The sequence below is a fragment of the Pterocles gutturalis genome, unplaced genomic scaffold (assembly GCF_000699245.1).
Source record: "Pterocles gutturalis isolate BGI_N339 unplaced genomic scaffold, ASM69924v1 scaffold23197, whole genome shotgun sequence".
Lineage (NCBI taxonomy): Eukaryota > Metazoa > Chordata > Aves > Pterocliformes > Pteroclidae > Pterocles > Pterocles gutturalis.
This window is the reverse complement of record NW_010113410.1, coordinates 4,344-20,939: the sequence shown is the minus strand read 5'-3', so window position 1 is coordinate 20,939 and position 16,596 is coordinate 4,344. Positions and strand designations below refer to the sequence as shown.

General features: G+C 39.3%; 1 protein-coding gene across 1 annotated transcript in view; it reads right to left on the bottom strand.

Moving 5' to 3' along the window:
- The window catches only part of ABHD3 (abhydrolase domain containing 3), a gene marked incomplete at its 5' end in the record, with an annotated part of 23,021 nt that overhangs the window by 3,344 nt on the left and 3,081 nt on the right, over positions 1–16,596 (bottom strand). The window contains 5 exons of the mRNA XM_010074495.1: positions 5,455–5,620; positions 5,705–5,753; positions 6,395–6,568; positions 12,329–12,441; positions 15,299–15,344. Of these exons, the coding sequence (XP_010072797.1) occupies positions 5,455–5,620; positions 5,705–5,753; positions 6,395–6,568; positions 12,329–12,441; positions 15,299–15,344 (548 nt within the window). The remainder of the gene's footprint in view (positions 1–5,454; positions 5,621–5,704; positions 5,754–6,394; positions 6,569–12,328; positions 12,442–15,298; positions 15,345–16,596) is intronic.

Genomic DNA, 16,596 nt, shown 5'->3' with positions numbered 1-16,596 from the left:
GCTTCAGGCAATGGATCCCGCTTTCCACAGCCATTCTGCAGCTGTCTCCACAGTCACTGAGGGGACTAATGAACAGCCTTATACACAAGGGTATGGGGAGGAGTGTGTGAGGAGAGACAGGCTTGTTCTCCAAGAATCAGAGATAACATGACAACTCCATCGATCCTAATGGATTCAGGACCAGGTTCATACTGGCCTGAACATGCCTCCAGACTAGCTGAGATTGTGCATAAATGTGATGATGGTCATTCACTTTGTCAGACTACTGTCACAGTGTAGAGAGAAATACCCTTACCTGATGAAAAAGCACTTTTCTGGGGGTGTAGAAGGGAACATGATAGTAAATGTCTCCTCTACTGTGCCAGCCCAGCTGGGGAAGACGTGACAGGCAAAGTTCACTGTGGCCTCTGCATACGTGTCACTCAGAGGTTGCCAGCGTAATGATACCTCCCAAATCAGTTTGCTGGTGGTTAATTATTAATTCCCAAACTGACTGGCAATACTGTAGTGGAGGCCATGCGCTGCCTGCCTCCAAACAGCTCCAGCAGCTCTCTCCTAGAAGCCTACCAGCACTAGAATAGTGGTTATCTTCTGTGCCAGGTAGGGTACAAGCCACACACACAGGTGTTTATGGATGTTATCTTCCCCATCCTGAAGGTCTCCGTATTCTAACTAATATTCATTTACAGGAGAATTCTGCCACAGATCATCGCTCTTATCACAAGCTGCAGCACTGTGCTGAATGTGCAGTCTTTTGCTTCCATCTGCAGTGAGGACTTTTACTAGGTGCCAAGTTTGACCTGCTGTTACCTTTCTGCTGTTACCTCCCCTGTGGTGAACAGGCGAGCCTACCCTTGGCACAGTCGGTCTTGAAACAGTTGGGCCGCCGTTTGTATTACTCCTCCCCAGCAGTTTCTTGCTCTGCAGCTTCTCAGGAGAGGACTGAAAATGTTGTGTTGCTCTCCAGTGCCAAAATGCAAATGATGCTTGGCAGTGGTGTGGCAATTTTCTCAAGGCTGTTTTCTAGTGTCTGTTACCCATCCACAAATAAACCCACAATGCAACGGAGCAAGTTTGTAATGCAAAGGGCAGATGAATGGAGCACTGGATGTGATGCATTGCAGGATACAGGATGGCATGCCAAAAGATACATTTTTGTCCACATGTAGCCTTGTACTTATGCTTCTACTGACCAAAATCATAGAATGGTTAGGGTTGGAAAGGACCTTAAAGATCATTGAGCTCCAAGCCCCCTGACATGGGCAAGGACACGTTCCACTAGAGGAAGGTGAGGCAAAATCTGTACTGCTGTTTGATCCAGCAGGCACAGACCTGTTATTTGCGATCACAGAACCACAATGTCAATATGTATGTGCAGAATTACTTTGTTCAAAATCAATTTGTGGTATGTTCTTTGCAAAAAGTATTTTTTAAAAAAGAACAAGAGTGAAACAGCATTCTCCCTCGTCTTTAAACTCTTACCCTAATTTTTATCCATCTGGCCATTCCTTGGCCATTTGACCTCTCCAGACAACTTAATTCAACAGTGCTGTTTGCATAATAGGATATAAAATAACACCTAAGGGCAATTCCTCCAAGTTTGGATTCAGAGGGACAGAAAAGGTTCAGAGAGTTCAATAAAAAGTATAACTGAGCTTCAGACGTGCACTTTTTTGGCACAGTGGATCAGGAGGGAGCTGGCACAGTACCTAGCTTCAAGGGCAGGCTTTCAGCTTGGGCACAACATTCACCAGCAGCAATTAGCTAAGCATTAATATAGTGAAATTTAACTCAGATGCCTAATACGCTGCTTAAATTCTCTGAGGAGAGAAATGCCACTTCGGATTAAAAGTTAAATGTGACACTGATAATGAATGCTATCATTCCATCTTCTTGATTTATTTTTCACACTTAAAAAATAAAAGGGCTTGACTTGGTTGTATTACATATTTCCTGAAGCAGTGGCTTGTTTAAATCAGTTATGGTCAGAGAAGTATCATGCAATGACAAAAGCATTTTTTTTCATTAGTTAATATTATGCAATATGAGAACTGCATTCCTGAATTAAACTACAGATACATCAGCTGCCAAGCTCTATGAACTTTAAACAGCAACACTAAAGACGGACTGCAAATTAATTGTTTCTTCCCAATACTGGATTGAGATCAAAGGGCACATTTTCACAGGATACTAAAAAATAATTGCTGGGAAGTCCAAAGTGTAGCAAAAAGCTACACAAGAAGAAACGATCAGGCAGTAAGAAGCAACAGAGACAGCATCTGCACTTCTTAAGGAAAGTCTCTCTTTAGGTTCTTATCATCTAGTGACAAAGCAGACTTGGGTTTGCATCCCTCAGCCTCTGTTATAGGAAGACAGATGTGGCTGCCTTTATAAAGGATATCGAAACACCAAGGAATTCTGGCACAGCTTTCTCCCTAATGAGTTTTCTAGGCCTGTTTTCCATCTGTCAGAAACTACAGCTATCTATCTACAACAGAAGTGCAAGGTAGCTTAAAGGCTGGTAGGTATTACTGGGAGAGATGAGGCATGGCATAACTAGTCCCCAAAGTCAATAAAAGACTCGAGTCTGGATGAGAAGAAATTTTGTGGCTTTGAATCCATTATACAGTTATGAGTGGAAACTGCTTCTAGTTGCCACAGGCTTACATGTGTCCACACACTCTTTAAGTCAGAAAAAACACACCAGTTGCCAGAATAAAGTCACCTCCCTGACTAACACCAGCCCTTTATGTTTACTAACATTAAACAGCCCACAAAAGTGTCAAGATGAATGAACTCCAGTAACTGATGTCAGCAGCCATGATTTCTAGGCTGCTAATCGTGGTGCCCTGTGTCTCCTGCCAGCGCAACTTTTCACCTTGATGAAAAGCACAAACAAAAAAAGAACCAAGGATAGACACACTTTACAGAGTCATGCTACTAGCTGAAAATCAGCAGTGTCCTGGTGGCCCTTTCTAAGATAAATTTGTTACCACAAAGACAACAGTTTACAGCCAACAGCATTAACTCTGTGCATGGAGAAAAGCTGGTTAGGGTCAGAGTTTAAGAGAGAACAGACAGTCATTACAACAGACTGACACTTCTTGTTTCACATTCCTCATGGTGCTCTACCTCACCCCCCTCTACACTGCAAGACTTCTAAGGCATTCCAACGATAAGTTTGATACTTAATCTTACACAAGAGAACATCCCTATAATCCACTGTTCATCAAGAGTTGTGTTTCTTTTAAAAACCAGCTCCAAGGGCGGAGAGATCTACTACAGCTGTACTCTAGGGAACTCAATCTTTTGGCTAGTCAAACCACACAGTCCCAGAACTGTTGAGGCTGCAAGAGACCTCTTGAGATCATCTAGTCCACCCACCCTGCTCAAGCAGGGCTACCTAGTGCAGGTTGCCCAGGACTGTATCCAATAAGGTCTTGAGTTTCTCCATAGATGAAGACCCCACAACCTCTTCATGCTAGTGTTTGACCACCCTCACAGTAAAGAAGTGTTTTCACGTTCACATTGAATTTCACGGGGTCAAGGTCCACAATAGCTTTAATCTAGTTAACAAAAGTCCCAGTCCCAGTGGTAATAGGCTAGAAAAGGTTAACGAATCATCCAGGGACAGAGGCACACTGTCTGGTTCACTGCTGTTGTTACTGGTGCTAACTAGCTAGCTTGCTCCTGCCACAGTTACTACTTCACTTTGGAACAGAAACCACAAACTGAGCTGGAGCTTAACATAGAGGCGAAGCCATTGTTCCCTCTCTAAGATACTTAATGGCAGAAACAAGGCACAGGAGATCACCCACCTTGCGGTACTATGGGGAAAGTCATCCCCAGGGTCATAAGACCCATAAAAATTTATCTTCACAATCACTAGCAAGATTTGCTATTCGGGCACAGATTTTAGGATCATAGTCCCACCAATTTCATTTCCAGGACATTATATGTTTATAACAGAAACAGCAACTGGCCAATTTCAAGGGAAAAAAAAAAATACCACAGAGGCTAGTAAATACAAAAGGACTAATTGGCTCAGCAAGTCCCTGGACTACAAATTGTTGAAGGTAGATGCAGTATTCTGGAGGAGTACTACTACGTTTGCCCAGTTATTATTTTTAAGCTTCTGTTTTGGCCAATGTAAGGGATAAGTAGTTTGGCTAATCCAGAGTCACCATTTTCCCCCTCATATTAGGTCACATAACACTCCATGTCACATTTGTCTCTAACAGGTCTTTGAACTATAAATACTAAGGTAAGTGTGTGCATGTTTCTGTATGTGTTGTACATCTGCACTCAGATAAAACAGTACACACATACACAGAGTCTCTTCCAATTTCCTTAACACTTCCACTTGTTGTTTTAATCTGTTTGCCTACTTGCTTTGTTTTCATGACTCATTCTACAAGAATCTCACTTGACTTGTAGTGGCAGAAGAAAACATCTCTGAAACAAAACATGTATGACCTTCATGTTTAAAGGTGTCAGGTGTTCACTGCTGAAGGCTGTCCCCTCAACCAGCTGTTCATTATAGTGGTTCTCCTCTACATTAACGTTTGTTCTCCTTCTCTTCTCCGACGCTATAAGCAGTATACAGACAGCAGGAACAAGCATACCTTTTCAAACAGTTAGCAACAGGGTTTTGATCTTCAGATCAAAAGCATAATGTTCATAATGATCACGTGTTTGGCAGAAAATAGGAAGAAAGGCTGAAAACTCTTTTCCCTTGTCTGCTTCATCTTCTAGTTAGATTCTTATTCATTTCAATGTACCGCCTTCTAGGAGCTCACCTTGTTTATATCTCTTCCCTTACGCTAGAATTTGGCCTACATGCTAACTTATATTTTTTCTTACTTTTAATTTTCAGGCACTGGAGGTGGCACTGAGATCATGAGCAACAACAGCTGAGGATTTCAAGTAATCTGAAACATAAGCAACTTCCAGACATTTTTTGTAGGGACTGGCTTGAAAAATGGCAATTAAAAAAAAAATACTTCTTTTCACTCGAACTCTGAGTTGAACTCTGAATGTCTACAATCCAGACATCTGTATCCGAGTTCCTCACTACAGGCTCTCTTTGTACTTGGTGAATAGAAATGGTGCTTCTGAGAGGGCAATACATCTGATATTGTCACAGTGAGATATCTCACAGCCTAAATGTGCATATTTCTTTGACTGTAAAGAGTCTACTAATGGCTAATGATCGCAACCTCATGTGCTTCTGCATTCTGTACTAATCAGATCTCTCCATCATCAGCTGTTTTGTATGTGTCTTACGCTGTAAGTAAATTGCACGACTGGTCCATCCCTGGAGGTTTTGATCCTATATACAAGTAACATTTAAATACACCTCCACACATAGGTCTGAGTTCCTTCTCAGACCTATGTAGTTTGTCTTAATGATTGCATATACAGATAAATCTGTTTTAAGAAGTCTAAACTTACCATGAGCTGGTGAGAAAACATCATCCACAGAGTTTAGACATAACACTGGAATTCCTACTGACTTCAGCTTGCGACATGGGCTAGCTTCTTCATAGTAATCATCAACTGTACGGTACCCAAACATGACTGAAGTGAATCGTTTATCAAATTCTCTAATAGTTCTAGCCTGAAGTACAGAATTCAAATAGGGAAGTATGTCAGCATTTGGAAAACAGCATCCAGCTAAAGCAGAAGTAACATTTTCACATACCTTCATCACAAGATCTATATCACATAATTTCTCCAACATTTGTCGATGCCTGAAAAGAAAGAGAAAAATTCAAGGGCTTGTTTTTTGTTATATAAACAGATGTAGAGGTCCTCTGCTTTATAGATACATGTATAGAAGTAACTCCCTAACAAGAACATGCTTAGTTTTAATTTTCTGTCATATTAAAAATCTGTCCAGAAACCGAGAGCAGAAGAATTGTTAGTCCATATGCAGGCACATCCAGCAACATAGTAAAAATCTGCATGAGCCACGAGAAGGATGCCAAAGATAAGAGAATTAAATATTTGGGAATACAAAATACACCCTAATTTTGCAAAGCAAAGGACAAACTAGTCATTCCATGCTTTTGCAGTCAAGGCTGACTTAAAAGAATCAGTGTATATACATATATACTCAAAGTCAATATCTGCATGCTTAAAAATTAAAAAATCCATTCATTTAATCCATAAATATCAAAGTGCATTGGTCTTGTGCCAAGTCCCTTAAGGAGCAGAGAAATCTAGTCACATTGATGACAATCTTTCTTGCAAAGATCCTTTTGATTTCAAAATTTGCAGACGAATGCACACAGAACAGCTATGTGAGTGTTGTCACGGCATTAATTTTGCCTGCTGTAGATCTCATGCTAACATCCTTCCACCTTGCTAAATAGTTTAGAAAGCAACTCACCTGCTGATAGAGGATTGTAGACAAGTAGTCAAGTAATAGTTGAAAAGAAGCCAGTTTAGTGGCTTCTCCAGAGATGCTATAGATTCAAAAACATTCCAACCTGCAGAGAAAATCGCAGCTGCCATTAAAGGAGTGTCTCTGCCAGTTTTGCCCAGGTAATTTAAAAGAAGCATCCTACAAACAGAAATGAAAAACAGAAACATATGTACTGACAAATTGTTTGCTTCAATTTAAAGCAAATATAACAATCACACACTTTTTGCCTACTTTTCAATAGTTTCTCCTATCAGGCCTACAGTTGTGCCTAATAATTCTAAAAGGTAGTCAAAGTAATCAACAAATGACTCATGAAGTTTGCTTTCTCTCTCTACTGTCAGAGAGGAACTAACTGAGTGCACTGTGTAGGATGTGGGTAGGAATGCATTTAGAAATAAATAGAGATGTACTAGTCTTATTTATATCACTAAAAGGGAGGAAAAGGTCAAATAAACGTATCTTACTCATGGAACAGGTATTCCCAAGTTGTTAGTAAGTTTTACTGTTTTACAAGCTCTTGCTCTTTCTGATCTGATAAATCTGATCAGTGTGCCTGACAAATGCAAGCTGCCCCTGACACACCTGCCTTACTATGAAGCTGTCTTTCAAGTTAAAGGCAATGCCTTTACTCCACCTCAAACATGACAGAACACAGCTGTTCTTTAACACAAAGTATATAAAGAATGAAGTGTTGGATAGTGAATAAAACTAGCAAAAAAAATTATGAGCCAAATAAATGGCTCAAGTCTTGCCTTTCTGACCAATTCCAACTTACAGTGTCTACCGCTGATGTACAGTTGAGTTGAAAAAGGGGGAGAGTTCACCAGTATCTGATCCTCCAAATGTAGAAAAATTAAAATAGCAGGAAGAGAGTAAAAGAAAAATACTAACAGAAAAGCTCTAAGTCTTACTATACTGCCTGAGGCCCCAAAGTTTACAACCAGCATTTTAATACCAAGCCTTTAATTTAAAACATTACAAGTTCTACAGCTTAATATAGCTCCCTGGACCACCAACACTCTGTAGCTTGACTTCATCTACCAAACTGCAGGAGACAGCAACCTTCAGCAAAGACATCGTGAACCAGCCTGCCATCGCAGAGACTTTATTCCCATGCACTACCTACCAGATCATAGGACAGCAATGCAAAAGGGAAACCAGTCTTTGGTATTACCAAAGACTTGCCAGTTGTTAGGAACCAGCAGGAAAAGAACAGCAAACAGCACTTGGGAGTGGGCTCCTGCCACAGTTGAACCCAATGAGGAAATTCACCTGCAACACATACAGGAGATAGGTAGCATATGTTCCCTCTCAGCCACAAAAGAAGGAGGGTCCTGTGAGTCACCAGTCTATATACTGTAAGAACATTGACCTATAAACCAATAAAAAAAGCTGCAGTAGTAGAATAAGCTGCTTCTCTAACAGAATTCACAGAATATATGAGGTAGAGAAAAGGTTTAAGAATCTTTATGTTGAAAAACAAAGTTCCCTTCCAAAAGAATACATACTGAAGACCAGTAGAACATGTGGGCTTTCATTTACATTTACACCTTTGCAAAATGAATGTCTGTTTTTCTTCTTAATTGGGCAAATGTGTCCTATATAGATTAACTGGCTATTCAGAAAATTTTGAAAAGGGATAGATAGTAAAAACTATTCTAAGATTAAGACAAGTGGATGATTTTCTTAATATGCCCCTGGTGAGTTATCTGCTCCTGCTTTATTTTAAACATACAAATGCTCAAACTAATTTTGAAGCATGGAAACAGTCCCCATGTGGATGATTAGAGACTCTGCCAGTTTTCTGTACAATTAAGCATATGCTTTCTCTTTGTGGTTCAGGACTTGAAAAACATATTGGAGGAGGAAGGTGGAACATCTTGATGGATGGTGATGGAGAGGTAAAAGTCAGGAACACAACACAGATCCCCTATGCCATACTGACAGACTTTGCCACTATTTAGGTACCATAACTAGGTTAAGCCAGGGACAGAAATGACACTAAGGGCTGAACTGGTCTTTTGCACCAGCTGCAGAACGGCTAGCTTCTACTGCACCTTCACCCCTGAAAACCTGGTTCTTCGCCTACTACACCCCAGTCCTCTTAGTTCTAGCATAATGGTGCACCACGCATGAAGCTACCCATGAAGAACTACTGTGCTTTAAATCTTCATGTCATCACTGAAACAAGCCTCTACTGCAGACACTCCTTTGGCTTTCACCATTTCCAGTAAAACAAGTTTTTGCAATACATCATGTTATTTCATGTTTTGCATGCAAAAAAGTCTGAGTTGGGGAGAGATAGCATGCCAAGGGAAATAAGAGCCAACAGGCTGGCTAACCTTGTGAAAAAGAGTTTTATATTACGCTTGTCAAGGGACAGAGAGCAAAGCCTGAAGAGAAATGAAGGCCTGGCAGGACCTGATGGAGCACCCAAGGGACAGCATAATGGGGGAGGCTCTCACACTCCCCTGAGAAAGCAGCATGAGTGCGGCTCATCTCATGTGCCAGCACATGCATGAACACACAGCATGGGAAAAAGAGGAGAAATTAGAAGTCTGTGTGTAGTCACAGAACAAGTTTATTGGATCACAGGCAGACAAGACTATGCTATGATGGATGCAAACAGACTCTTCATGATGGCCTTGAAGGCAACGAGAAGGGTTTTTTACCTTAGACAACGAAGCCATTTAAATGCACAGAACTTTTCTCTGGTGCAGGTTATAAGCTAATTCAGAACTAATAGGTCAAAAGCAGATAGGAGGCTAGCAAAGGGGATATAATGGTGGGTGTCTGCTATAGACCTCCTGATCAAGAGGAGGAATTAGAGAATCTAAGTCTTTGGATAGCTAAAAGCAGCTTCATAATCACCAGGCACAGGAAACTGTAACCATCCCAATATCAATTGGAATAACACAGCAAGGCACAAGCAGACAGATTTCTGGAGAGTATTGAGGACAATCTTTTGATACATGATCAATGATCCAAATAGGGAAAACGTTCTATGGATCTGCTACTCACATGTAAGGAAGAACCCATCAGGTACAGGAAGGGGCAGTCTTGGCTGACAAGATTATTCAATGGTGGATTTTTAAGCTCAAAAGTGAGTGGAGAAGGTAAGCACCAGAATTACAATACTGGACTTGAAGGGAGTTGGCTTTAATTTCATCAGGGACCTGGTTGGCAGGATCCCATGTGAGATGGCCCTGATGGGCACAGCAGTTTAGGAGAACTGTTTGGCCTTAAGGATAACTGATCATAAAGCACAAGTATGGTGCATTCTGATTGTGCAGGAAGTTGAGCAAGAGTGGCTGAAAACCACATGGAGGAACAAAAAACTCCTGACTGAATTCAAGAAGGAAGTATTCTGAAGGTGGAAGTTGGGTGGGCTGCCTCAGAGAAACAGTCATTGCCCAAGTATGCAGGGATGCAGTTAGGAAAACTGAAGTTCAGTGGGACTTGGAACTAGCAAGGGATATGCAGCACAACAAGAAAAAGGCTTTGGCAACAAGAAAGGCTTCTGTAAGTACATTGGTACAAATAAAGGCTCAGAACAAACAACATCCACTCCTTTCCCTTCATCAGTGAAGCCAGTCATCTCATCACAGAAGGCAAGCAGATCACCCAGACACACTCTGTCCTTTGTGAATCCAGTCACCTTCTTGTGCTTCATATGCTTGAAAATGGCTTCCAGAGGATCTTTCCAAAGAACTGAGGTTAGGCTGACCAGCCTTTATTCCCTCATGGGACCACTGTTCAACAGAGCAGGGAACCTAGTGACAAAAGATTTGTAAAAGGCCAAGGCTACCTGTCTTCCCTGTCTTTACTGCTGAGGTCTGTTCTCAGGCCTCCCAGGTCCCTAAGCCTAGTAGCAGAGTATGGGAGAGTGAATTATTACTCATGGCAAGGAAGATCGAGTTAGGCCCAGTTATGCAAACTGGACATAGAAATGTCAATGTGACCAGGTGATGTGCACCAAAGCTTCAGAGGGAGAGCTCTCTATGACTTTTGAAGGTTGCAGTAACTGTGGGATCTTCCTGATGCCTGGAAAAAAGGCACCCATATAGAAGAATGGCAAGGAGGAGGAAATACAGGCTGGTCAGGCTAACCTCAGTGCTTTGGGAATATTCTCCAGAAGCTTTTTCCAAGCCTGTAAAGGTAAAGAAGGTGACTGATAACACCAGCATGGATTTACCGAGGTTGAAGACAACTTGATTGCTTTCTGTGATGAGCTGACTGCCTTCACTGATTAGGGGAAAGGAGTGGATGTTGCTTATTTTGGCTTTACCAAGGCTTTGGACAGTCTTCCATGGTCACCATGTAGCCAAATTGGAGGGACATGGTTTGAATAGGTGACCTGCAATGTGGGGTTAGACCACTAAGCTCAGAGAGTTGTGATCAAGAGCTTGAAGTCCAACTGGAGTGGTTGGACCAGTTACTAGTAGTGTTCCTCATGAGGTCCATACTGGGGACAATACTGTACAATGTCTTCATTAACTGGATGATGAGATGGAATGCACCCTTGGTAAGCTTGCAGGTCAAATTGTGGGGAGTAGATGGTGAACTGGAAGACAGGGCTGCCATTCTGAAAGACCTCAGCAGGCTGGAGAAATGGCTTGGCAGAAACCTCATGAAGTTCAGCAAAGGCAAATACAAACCTAGGACAGATTAACGACTGGACAGAGAGCAGCTCTGCTGAAAAAGACCTGCTCAAACTGAACATGATTCAGCAATGCACCCTTGCAGCAATGAAGACAACTAACAACATGCTGCACTTTGTTACTAAAAGCAAAACAAGCAGGTTTAGGGAAGAGATTATTTCCCTGTATTTGGCACTTACGAGATTGCATCTGGAGTACTGTGCCCAATTCTGGGCTTCCCAGCAAGACAGACACTGACATACTGGAAAGATTAATATGTCTTCATACTGAAGACACTGGGAAAAATCCCAGCAACATAAAAGGAAAAAGATTGGCCTGATTTAAAAGGTTTCCAAGTTACTTGTTTATTTTATTATCAATAACTATATTGCTTGAACAAATCTGTATTTATCCCAAAGCTCCTACGAGTTGTTAGTAGATTTAACATCAACATAAAACCTGCCCATGCTCCATAAAATTTATCAGAAAGAAGGAAAGTTACCACTGTGTCTGCAGTATTCCTAATGGAAATTCTCTTCTCCTACCACTTTCATCAAAGAGGCTGTCTGAACATTTCTCCTAGCTCTTAGCAGTGATTTTTGTAAGAAACTGTGCTATCATTGTCTGTTCTAGCTGTGCTTTCTGGAGAGAAGCCAGAAGGTCACAGCAAGTCTTAATACCACATGCTGTATCAACCCATACCGACTGCAACAACAATACTACTTCTTGCTCCTGAGCCAGACAGAGCAAATGCCCACATCTCTTCCAGCTTAACCTACCCACACACTGCAGAATCCAAATAGAGCGAAGATAAATCTTGTAATTTCCAGAGGTTGCTAAGAAACAGGGTATGTTAGCTCTAGTTCTTATTTTCTATCCCCCTGTTCCAAAGACAGCCTCCGTAGTTTCCAAAGATTGTTTGGCTATTCATCTGTCTGTGAGTGTTTCCTGTCTTTCTCCACCCGCCTCACCTTTTGAATGTTGGGAAATTTTGATGTTCCCTGACACAGAGCTAAAAGCCTCAAAGATATGAAGTTTCTAAAAGTCTTCTGAATGTTGGACCAACCCAAGGTTAGTTGCAGTTCAGTAAGTAATGCAAGTATTGCGGAGTAATAATTTACCATCATAGAATCACAGAATCATAGAATCATTAAGGTTGAAAAAGACCTCAAGGATCATCAAGTCCAACCCAACAGGCTACAACAGTCTTATTTTACGATTATAGTTACGCTGAGGCTTGTGTTACATAATACCTTACCCTCCCATAGAAACACCGGCTGCCATGAATGGAGCTGAGGGGTGCAGGCTGTGTATGTGATGAATAACGTACTCTAAATCCTCTGTGTTAGCTGCACAGTAAGTCCTTGGTGTCTGTAAGAAGTCAGAGGGAAAAATGCAGTCATAAGCTTTTGTATTATCCTTTAAGGACAAAGCAGACTGAACACTGGATCACTTATATAACAAGACAAATTCAGCATTTATCATGAAACTGCACTACATGGCAAATATAAACCCACAGCATTTCACGAGGAGGTGGAGGAAAGAGTTATACTTGTTATCATTACAAAATAAAACAGGTGATTAATATCTTCATTAGATGAAATCTGAACACGAGGCCATGAGCTAAACTAGATAGGACTGGATCAGTACTAGATAGGCACAGATATTTTAAAATACCCTGAGGAAATGGAAACCTACCATGAAGGCTGCAATTTACAGGAAATAAAGTTATAACGACAATTTTACCACCTTCACACACATTCAAATGCAAAAGAAAACATCAGATTTCAAGTTCTGTCAGCTAGCATTTGAATACTAGCCAATATTTAGATTCTACATACAATACAACCAAATAAATAGATCATAACTTCACCACAACCATCTACCTCATTTACTAAAATACTCTATTAACTAAAGCAATGAAACACCTACATTATCCCTTCTCTATCTACTATCAGCATCTCTTCAGGTCTTTAACTAGGACTTGGAATTACTTCTGCTGGCATCCCTGGGATTTGAGTAACGCCCTCCCTGCTCACTTGAAGGATAAGCGCAGCTTCTGAGTCTCACCTGCACAGACAACTGCTACAGGCCACAATCTTGGGGACTATCTGGAGCAGATAAGTCCTTTTAGGCACAATAAGAATCACAGCAAAATAAGTTTTTTTTCTAATTGTGTTCTCTAGATTTCATCTACAGCAAAAGAGACCTTTTAACTATAGAGTTGGTACTGACATATTAGTGACATTGACTTAACTATAGGTAGTGGTTGGCCTGCTGAAATTCAGTATAAACATTAAAACTAAATCTAAAAATACTTCATTATGAGTTAATTGAACTTATTTGTTGCCTGAAGCAACAATGTATTTTCCGTTTTTTTTTTGTTTTGTTTTGTTGTTTTTTTTTTTTTTTTTAATTGCTTTCAGTTAAACAGCCTGGATATTTGTGGGCAATTCTAACAAGTTTAATTAGATGAAACTAATTACTTAAAATACATTTAACAAGAATATTGAAACATTAAAGTCAATGATTTAAAAAAAGAAAGAAAAGCTAAATCTGGCTAATTAAAACTGAAGACATTTTTAATTTCCATTTATGTTGTATTTCCAGTTCTCAGCCACATGAATCACTCTTCACTGGCTTACACCCTATTAATTATAAACAGTGTGAATGTGTTTTATTTTAATTAAATTGTCAAGTTTACCAGGAAAAATAAATTATTTTTGGTAAGTAGGGTCTAATGTATTCTACGTGAAAGTGATTAAAAGTTTATAAAACTAGAGAGATATCTTGCATTTTAATTTCAGTTAATTCCTGACACTCTCATGTCTATCTATCTATTCATTGTATGAAAATATTTTAAAACACCCTCCTAGCTCACATTGGCTGTGGTCAATCTAATATTTGATCATTCTGCAACAGTAATTCACAGTAACTTTCAATAACAAATGAGAACAGCATTTTAAAACTAATTCTTTAAATAGCTATTATTTGGTGTAAATTTGAATCTATCTTTAAAGAGACTAGAAAAATAACGACTTGCATGACTAATTTCTACTGTAGTGCTCAACTATGCTTCAAACTCATTAAATAGGGATTTTATATTAAAATGCAGAAACCCCTTTGCAGAAAACGTGATAATTTCAGCTGGTTTACTTCATAGTAAGATCTTATAAAGCTTAAAGATGTAAATCCGATTACAGTAAAATACACACAATGCATCCAAACAAGAGATCTTTTCTCTTAACGATTCAGAAATTCATCAATAAGGACTTTGTGTGTCACAAAACTGCTTTGTAGCTCCATCACCAAAAGTATGCAGAAAACTACCCTTAACATGACAATATTTGCATTGAAATGCTTTATCTGGTTGTGGGAAAACTTTCTGAGCTTTTTAAAGTTTGAAACCAGGGGATTAATAAATGCAAAACAATACCGAGTATTATGCACATTAATTCCAGCTGCAGAATTGTCAACAAAATGCATATGAAGAAACAAAGATTATTCAGCAATATTTCATAATGCCTTGTCCCCAGCCTTGCCCCTTGAAACTTTCAGCTTCAAGACTTTGTCATTTGTGGAATTGCCAGTTATTTCTAAGCAAATATGATATGTCTGTTCCAAATAAAAAAAAAATGTCTTTTGTAGATGAGTTTGTGTCAGAATTGCTGAGAAAAATACAAGAACACATTTAATTTTTAGGATCTGGCTATCCATATAAATCTGGTTCATTAATTCAATGACACATAATACAGATCAACTTTAATGGCACAACTTTTTAAGCATATCAAAATCTATTTTAAACTCAAATTGTCAACTGGGAAAGTAATTATGATTGCTTATATTTGGATTGGTATGTTAAAACAATGGGAGAAAATTGCACTGATTGAACAGAATTTCTTGGACGTGTGCATTTTTTATATTGTAGTATTTTTGGAAAGAAAAGTGTAAGGATTGTTCATTTTACAGATATTAATAATTTAAATTATTTCCTAAAATGAAATCTTCACAAAAAATTGTGTGTTGACCAGTTAGCCTCTTTGAGTTTTAAAATAAAAGATTAATATTGGCACATTATTGATCTACCAGACAACTGGATTCTCTTCTCTGCATTTTCAACATATGCTGAGAGTTTCTCTCATTTAAATCCAGCTGTACAAATAGACATAAATGATTTGCTATATACTGCTTATACGTGAGAGATATTTATCTTAAAAGTCACCCTTACCAAAAGGTCCTCACCAGCAATTCCCCGATTGTTAAAAACCACGCATCTGGAAATTGAGAAAGTAAATTCAATTACACACATTGTTCATTTCACTAAAAAAGATAACTAAAACACAAACAACATTGAAAATGCATAAAGAAAAACACCAGTTCTGTGAATAAGTTCAGCACATAAATATTTACAGTCCTACGGATCCTAAAGTCTAACCTGTGTGGAACAACATTTATACCAAAATGGAGTTCAGTGGAGTCAGTTGGACTCTGTATGAGCTCTGTGATTTGACAGCTGAGGTCAGACTGCAGGATGAGCGCCTCAGAGTTCACCTGCAGATGGTACATGCATCTTGTTCTGCCTGCACTCTGAGCTGGCCAAATACAAGCCGTTAGCTCTGCCCGTGCAGGTCTGAGCCTAAAGCAGTACTCTGAAAGAGAACGTCAGAGATCCGTGTGTAGATGTTCTCCAAAGCTACATAATTGTATTAAATAGCACGAAATGAGCCAAATCAAAGTTATAATGACAGCTGCATCTAATTTGCAGGGTCTTGGGGATGATATTTTTTTTTTTTGTCTGGAATAGCAGAAGTTTCTGTTCTCTCTATGCTGGTGGGAGTCTCTGAATTTTCTAGCAGTATCACCTTGACTTAAGGATCTATGCTCTCTTAATAAATCTTACTTTTCTATTACTCTTCTATCATCTGACTGTAATAATTTTGTTAAATAATATATACATATTTTAGATGGGTTAAAAGCATGAAAAATTACTTATTTTGGTATTTTTCTCAAATGTTGCTGTTTAAAAACAAAATTATAGCATTCTGTAGAAATCTGAGCTAAAGCTCTCCTTTTTAATGCTTTACCTTCTTTTTTTATGCAATCAAATACAGATATTTCTTTCAGAAATACTTGAAAAAAATAATAGTAACACGTTGTTGATTTGAGGGCTTTCCTCTACTGATATTTTTTACTGGTAAGTTTTAAAGTGGTCCTAAAAGTACTTTGAACAATTCAAGTGCAACTTGACTTTCACAATTTAGTAAAGCAGTTATCCAAACCTCCAGACAGAGAACAGATAGCCAGACACATACATAAATGCTCACATATACATATTTGACTAACTTCTTATAGTCGGTACCAAAAGCAAATCTGCAAAGACAAAATGTAATATTCCTGGAACAATAACAACTTTTTTTAAAGCACAGCAGCAGCAATATAATTACATAAAGGAATCCACTCATCGACTAATCCACTTATTTTACCCAACTCTGACCAGAAGCCATAATAACAAAACTAAATTCAACA